This window comes from Indicator indicator, chromosome 24 (genome assembly GCF_027791375.1).
Source record: "Indicator indicator isolate 239-I01 chromosome 24, UM_Iind_1.1, whole genome shotgun sequence".
In the NCBI taxonomy this organism is placed as follows: Eukaryota; Metazoa; Chordata; class Aves; order Piciformes; family Indicatoridae; genus Indicator; species Indicator indicator.
Window position 1 is genome coordinate 10,658,008 of NC_072033.1, and position 7,157 is coordinate 10,665,164.

A 7,157-nucleotide genomic window follows, 5' to 3' on the forward strand; every position below is an offset into this window, starting at 1 on the left:
ACAATGCTCATTATCAATACAGGCTGGGGGATGCATCAATAGAAAGCAGCCCTACAGAAAAGGACTTGGTAGTTCTGGTGGATGGGAAGCTGGACATGAGCCAACAATGTGCACTTGTAGCCCCGAAGGCCAATACCATCCTGGGCTGCATCAAAAGTGTTGCCAGCTTATCCAAAGAGGTGATTTTGCCACTTTGCTCTGCTAAGACCTCACCTGGAGTATGCCTCCAGCTCTGGAGCCCTCAACACAGACGGAACATTGACCTGATGGAGCAGGGCCAGAGGAGGGCCATGAAGATGATTTTGGGCCTGGAGCATCTCTCTACAAGGACAGGCTGAGGGAGGTGGGGTGGTTCAGCCTGAAAAAGAAAACACTCCAAGGAGACACAATAGTGGCCTTCTGGTACCTGAAGGGGCCCTAGAAGAAGGCTGGAGGGGGACTGTTTACAAAAGCATGCAGTGATACGACAAAGGACAATGGTTTGAAATTAGAGGAGATTTAGATTGGATGTTAGGACAATTTGTTTACCATGAGGGTGGCGGAACACTGCAACAGGTAGTTGAGGCCCCATCCCTGGAGATATTCAAGATCAGGCTTGACAAGGCTCTGAGCAACCTGATCTAGTGGAGGTTGTCCCTGCTCGCTGCAGGGGGGTTGGACTAGATGTCCTTTGGAGGTCCCTTCCAACCCAAACCCTTCTGTGATTCTATTTCCACAGAGTCTAGCAAACTCTGAAATCTCATCCCTAGTAAATGTGTCAGATATGCAGAAAAGTAGTTATTAAGAAGCAAAAGACCACAGCAGCTGTAAATGTTCATTTTAGGATATGCATTTCAATCAGATAAGCTATTAACTGCAGAGTATTTCTTCACCTTCATCCTCCTCATTTTAGGTTGCTCACCTAGAGTTTAAAAAAACCCAAATAAATGAGAAAGTTTCAGGAACTAGCCAGAACTCAGATAACATTTTATTTAAAAAGCACTGCATACAGAAAGCCATACTCCCTGACAGACTGAGAATGCAGGCATATAAATAAACCAGAAGAAATAAAATCATTATCTTTCAAGAAGTTGTTGAATGCTTGTAAATATTGAACAGTAAGTTTTTCTCAGTGCAAGGGCAAACTATGAGTTCACACTATGCTGTCCTTAGTGCAGAAAAAGAAAAAGAAAAAAAAAATCACCTTTAAAATACAAGTGATGGTAACTGCTAAACAAATACTTAAAATCAGTTTCAAGCATTGCATTTTTTTAATCAGAAATGATAGTATAGTTTTGCAGAAGTTTCACATACAGTTTTAAAATTGAAATGATACTGAATTTGTTATTACTTCCTGTAAAAGCATAGCAAACCTTGACAATTTCAATTTAGTAAGGTAGTCTCAAACCATTTCTTTTTAAAAAAATAATTAGAGTAGTTAAACTTTTTAAAAATTTATATATATGTATATACATGGGTTTTCTGCCCTACACAAATCTTACCAAAGATTGAGTTCCATGTGTTTACTACTTCAAATAAGCTCTGGCTGTCTATATAGCAGACACTATTTGATAGGCAGTTCTGATAGAACAGAAATGGCATGCAACATAAAATGTGCTGGAACAGGTGACATTACAGTTCTTAATGGCTAACAGAGTGGCCTGAAATTACTTGTAAGCTTAGAATTAAAATTCCAGGAAAAGCCCCTGCTGGCACCAAAATACAAGCACCAGCTAATTCAGGGCTGTGCCTTTCCATTTTTCCTTCAGACAGAGGAGCCTCATGGGACAGATAGTCCCTGCTGAAGTCAGCAGGACTACCAGCAGACTGGTGTACTATGTAAGGAAGGGTGTCAAGGTCTGACCTTTACATTCCCACAGTTAATGACTGGTGACAGTACCAAGAATCTACAGCAAGTACCTAGAAACAAAACATGAACTGTAGAAAGCTCAAGGTTTTCATTTAAAGAGCCTTGTATTGTGAGCAATTTAGTTCAAAAGATAAAGGAACTTCTGGAACTTTAGAACACTGTTTAAATGAAAGGACAACACAATATTCGGTTGATAGTAAGAGGTTATTTTTGGAACATGACCAAGTTAATGAGTATATCATTAACATTCCTTAGTATTATTTCCTCTTATGTTTAGGTATCTCTTTAGCCAACTTTTTAGTTTTCAGTCCTGAAAGTGGTTCTCTGAAATTTTGAATGCCCACTATCCTTAGATGCCCTAGCAGCTTACAAGATTTAAGGCTCTATGCTTATTGTACCTCTTTATTTTGAAACTGAGATACTTACAGAAGTGTAAGATAAAATTTTTTAAGTTACTGCAGACCCAGCTCATTAATGTGAGTTTTAGGTGCAAGATTTAGGTCTTAGTACATAAGATACACTTTGTATGTTTTCCCTATATTGGCCGAAAAACAATTTGAGTACCATATTAGCTCAACCAGTCAAGTTAAAAAGCTTATCAAAAAAATATTGTGTACATTCTTTTGTATTTCAAGCATCAAGTAATAAACTTACTGTTAAAACAAGTTGTTTCACACAACTATCAAAACTTAACAAACAGAATAATGCTGGAACAAACCATTCTGCTTAGTTTTGGGCTTGGTCCCAAAAGAGGTAGTCCGTAAGTCATACAGAAATAAACATTCCACAGAAGTTAACCAAACATGCCAGTCTCCTCCACCATATGCAGCCTCATCACTAAATGAGGTTATTTCATATCTGCCAACATTATAAGTTAGTGTTCATGTAAATACAGGAACTATACGTAAAAATAATTTCTTCATCTGCAACCGAAATTCGGTCCAGTTGAACCAATATATTAACTAGGCTTTGTGCATCAGCCTCATTAGTAAGAATTCAGCTTTTCTCCAAATTAAGTTTGAAACATGCCAAATACACAGGTATGCCTTTAAATAACAAAGGATACTTGTATTTAGGTTTGGAGAGAAGCTTCAGATTGTTAAACCTTATTAGTAATACAGGTATACATAAAATTATTTCTCTACAAATGCTGCTGCCGCCATTGAATTCCTCATGGTTCCTCTTGCTGAAGCTGTGAACTCTTCAATTTCAGCATTCAGTCTATTAATTACCCATTCCAATGCTTCACGGCCCTACGATTAAAGAAAAGTTTGTCGCTCTATAAATCTTACCAATAAGTAGGTTAAACGCTGTCTTACTGAAAAAGAGTAAAGATAAAACAGTTGAAAAATACAAGCCTCTGTGTTTTTTCACCTCAATAATTGGAGCACTGTAGGAACATGGACTGCCTTATGCTTCATGAAAGAATTCCTTATGTCAGCAGTGCTCACATTATGAATGACAAAAGGCTTTTAATCCAGATTGTTTTATCATCGTTGAGGCGGAATTCAAGACATCTTTGGATTCCCAGAGGACAGACTCTCAACTAAAACACCATTTCATTACTCCCAAATTAACTACTTCAGATGTATATCCTTTTACAATAGCAAAAACCTAATAAATGGCATCAAGAAGGCTGCTAAAAACCAGCAGTGCCAGATTGCTGAGTGAATGGAGATGTTATTTTTCCAGGGAAGATTCAGAGAGCTTTGCCAATAACAATTTATTATCTCTACTCACAAAAGGGAAAAAAAGAAAAAAAATCAGCCAGCTGATTATTCAGTCTCTACAGTAAAGGCAGTTGAACTTTGGGGACCCAAAACCAAACAGTAAAATAGATTTTTATTCCTTTTGTCATTTAGTTAGTGAATCACACATTTACACAAGTTTCATACTTACTTTATTAGCATTGGAAGAAATTGTGTTTGCCATTAACCCTTCTAGGTAACTGCTGAGACTAACACCTTTTACAGATATTATTGCTTCTTGTGTCAAAATAGTTCTGAAATGGAGAGCAGGAAACAATTATTCTAAGTAGTTTAAAAAAAGAATGCATTGCTGAAAGAAAATTGCCCCTCCCCAACAAGTGCAATCCTTCATCAGCTTCCTTGTATAACACAGAACTTTGTGCCCCATAAACACAACCCACTTCCAGAGTGCTTATCTGCTTTATCCTTCTAAATTAAAAACCACTCCACTAAGTCCAAGTGTCCCTTTGGGGCACTCAACTATTTCTACCTTTAGCAGCAGGAAATTAATAGTGGAAACAACAGTTTTGGAGTGAAGGTAATACAGAAAAAGCAGTAGTGAGACATCCCCTTCAATCATGGATATAACATTTCTGACCGTCATGAGAGTTAAAAAACCCTCTTATGTTAGAATACTGAGAAAGATCCTTCAGAATTATCACTAATTGCAGCAGTATAGACTCAGTATGCTCTGAACTGCCCTTAAAAGACAACTCCCAGAACCCCCAAAATAAACACCAAAATTCAAACCTCCAGAATTACAGACTAAGGACAGATAAATGTGGCTTCTAGTGCAGGTTCTATGCTCTATGCCTGATGAAGAGATCAGAAATAAGGAGCTGGTAACTGCAGATGTATACAAACTCAGTTACAGACAGGACACAGGACAATTCCCTAAGAAGCTGACCTGGACTCCATCATAGCATACTAGGTTTTCCAGCAGTGCTCTGCAGCAGCAAGGTCATTAGAAAAAATTGCAGTCTATTGAATTGGCTTTTTAGACAAGCAGCTATAACAGAGATGATGTAAATCTCATCTTCTGTTCAAAGGAAACCATGCAGATTTTCAGAGCTGACATCTGCACTGCTACTTGAGGGCAATCTGTAAACAAAGAGGTACTTACTTGTCTGGTTCACGAGGGTGTGGTTTATAGACAAGCCTCTCATCTACTGACACTAGGTTTGTAAATGAAATCTGCAGAATACAAGAGAAGATTCCTTTAATATTTTTATCAAGAAGTAATGTAGTAAATAAAGCTGCATATTCAAAACTAATGCTTTTATCTGATTTACACACAGTATTTTCCCTCTAAGTATCAGAGTTGGAGATTTCTGTGTCTTGTTCTACAAGTTCAGCATTTATTTGCTTATCGAGTTCTCTTTACTTGGGAGTTTGCAACACTTACCAGCATTCTCTACATTTGTAAGAACATTTCAGTGGGACCAGACAGATGGAATAGTACAAAAAGCAAAAAAATGTTACATGACTAAGAAATGGTGGCAGCTGATATCAAGAAGGGTTTTGAATTTTTTTAGCACCCTTTCCTGCTCCTTCAAAGCCACTCCAGTCCTGCTCAGCAATCTGTTCCAACACTTTGGTCCTGACAAGTTCCAAAACTTATTAGCTCTTTTCTGAAAAGCAGAACTGGTCAACTATAAACACATACTTAAACCTTTAACTTGTCTTGTTCTAAAACAATTTTCAACTGATTTTCAAATTTACAAGGCCTTATCTGTAACTTATTTCAATTGCACAAACACAGCTACTTACATTACTGGATTTAAGCTCCATTGTTTTTTCCACTGGGTCAACAACAGAGTGCTCCTGAACATATGTCTTTGTTCTGCATGTACCAATGAGCTAGAAGACAGGCAAATGTATATGGAAATAATTATGTTAGCCAGTTGTAATTGTTCTGATGCCTTTAAATGCATAAGTAGTGGTTATTGTATTGAACGGGCACTGAAACAACAGAATTAGGGTTTAGCTTGAAATAAAACTATTCAGTTGAGGTAGATGTCATTTTTAAGATGGAAGTGATCTAAGATCTGGGAAATTTTTGGCTATCAGTTAGTCACTATGGGTACTGCTGTTCAGCGTTCCTGAAACATAACTGCTTCTATTTTTAAACCATTAAAGTTATGAAATGATACACGTCTATTGCAACACGTGGTTCAGCAGCTTTCCCTTCCCTCCAGCATCCTCTTTGAGCTCTGTAATATCATACGCACAGATTTCACAATGGAGGGTATTCCCCATTCTGTACTGAGGAGCCTGTGGCTGTGCAACTTCCCACTCGTGTCTACATGTCTGTCCAGCACATCGACTCCAACCACGCTGGGGTTCATGGGATTTGGGTATTTCTGCATGGCAGCCGTCGTTACTGTTTCCCAGGGGTGACTGCCAAAACAGAATCAAGATACAAAGCTGTACACCTTTTTTTTTAAACAGGATGTCTGTTAAAAATGAACACAACCCATCAATTGGTTTCTATTTTAAAGCAGTTCAATTTCCAGTTCTTAACTCTAAAAATATCCCTCCCCAGAGGAAACCATCTGTTTCGTGGATTGCACAGGGGTACATGAAATTTAAAACATTCAATGCACCTGATGAATAAGGCCTGCTGAGTTCAATTACCTTCTGTCTTGTATCTTCGTATGAAAGATTTTGCTGTGATGTGCTGAAAGATTACTTTGGTTTCTTTGGTTTTCAGTAATTTAGACTAATTTATCAAGTTGTTAGTTTCCACTAACAAGTGTTTACTTCGGATCATTTTTCAACATAGGAGTTTTGGAGCACTTGAGCCCTGTCAACACGAAGCCACTCATAATGCTTTGGTTAGTCCTACACCTAGAAGGGGAAGGCGGCAGAGACGACCCTTAACACGGCCGACACCGCAGCCGGACCCGCGATACACAGGTACCGCCTCCAAGTTTGGTTTGTGTGCGTCTCCTCAGATATCCCCCACTGACCACAGTTTCCCGCAGACAGCAGCGCCCACGTTCCAGTAATAGGGCTGCGTCCCGGCCGCCTGGGCTGCCGTCCCGAGCTGGACAACCCCAAGGCCCTCAGCCGGCTCGGAGCTGCGCCGGCCGTCGGTCGAGCGGCTCACCACGGGCGTGACCCCGCGGCTGCAAGGACGCGCAAGCGGAAGGTCAGTGCAGGCGCGCAAGCCACAGTGGTCGAAGCAGGGATGTGGCACCTAACCGGCCCAGGGGGCAGACCTAGAGGCAGTGAAGCCCCTCGACCCACCGGAGGACTGGCCGCCCTGCCCAAGGCCCTGCTTCTTGCCCTCAATCTGCCCCTGCAATGCACTTACTCGAAAACGTGCTCCGATGTCCAGATCTTCATGACGGCGGTGGGCAGGAAGCGGGGCTGAAGTCGCCGCCGCGCTCTCCTCGCACCCCGGCACCCCGGCCCACGGAAGCCAAGCTCCACCACCGGCAACTGCTGCGCCTGCGCAGCCAAGAGAGAGCTGCAGCCAAGCCGTGGGCTCGGGGCGCTCGATTCCAATCGCTGCGCGGCGCCTCGCTAACGTCAGAGGTCACGCACCACGTGAA

At 40.8% G+C, this 7,157-nt stretch overlaps 1 protein-coding gene across 3 annotated transcripts; it reads right to left on the reverse strand.

The window, feature by feature from the left end:
- Positions 1 to 864: 864 nt before the first annotated feature.
- PRELID3B (PRELI domain containing 3B) lies at positions 865 to 6,950 on the reverse strand. 3 transcript variants are annotated; one of them, XM_054391807.1, is made up of 6 exons: positions 6,917 to 6,950; positions 5,829 to 5,997; positions 5,368 to 5,457; positions 4,721 to 4,791; positions 3,749 to 3,851; positions 865 to 901 (listed from the first exon to the last, which is right to left on the reverse strand). In XM_054391807.1, the coding sequence occupies exons 1-6, from the start codon at positions 6,946 to 6,948 to the stop codon at positions 884 to 886; spliced, it is 483 nt and encodes a 160-aa protein (XP_054247782.1). In that variant the 5' UTR covers positions 6,949 to 6,950; the 3' UTR covers positions 865 to 883. The 3 variants fall into 3 exon arrangements, with proteins under 3 accessions (XP_054247782.1, XP_054247781.1, XP_054247783.1); XM_054391806.1 differs by lacking the exon at positions 865 to 901 and adding an exon at positions 2,948 to 3,102; XM_054391808.1 differs by lacking the exons at positions 865 to 901; positions 5,368 to 5,457 and adding an exon at positions 2,948 to 3,102.
- Between the last annotated feature and the right edge of the window lie 207 nt (positions 6,951 to 7,157).

Coding starts and splice junctions, on each gene's coding strand:
- PRELID3B (XM_054391806.1), bottom strand. CDS start 6,948: ATGAAGATCTGGACATCGGAGCACGTTTTCGA. Junction 5,998..6,916: donor ACATCGGAGCACGTTTTCGA/GTAAGTGCATTG, acceptor CTGTTTTGGCAG/TCACCCCTGGGAAACAGTAA. Junction 5,458..5,828: donor TACCCTCCATTGTGAAATCT/GTGCGTATGATA, acceptor CCTGTCTTCTAG/CTCATTGGTACATGCAGAAC.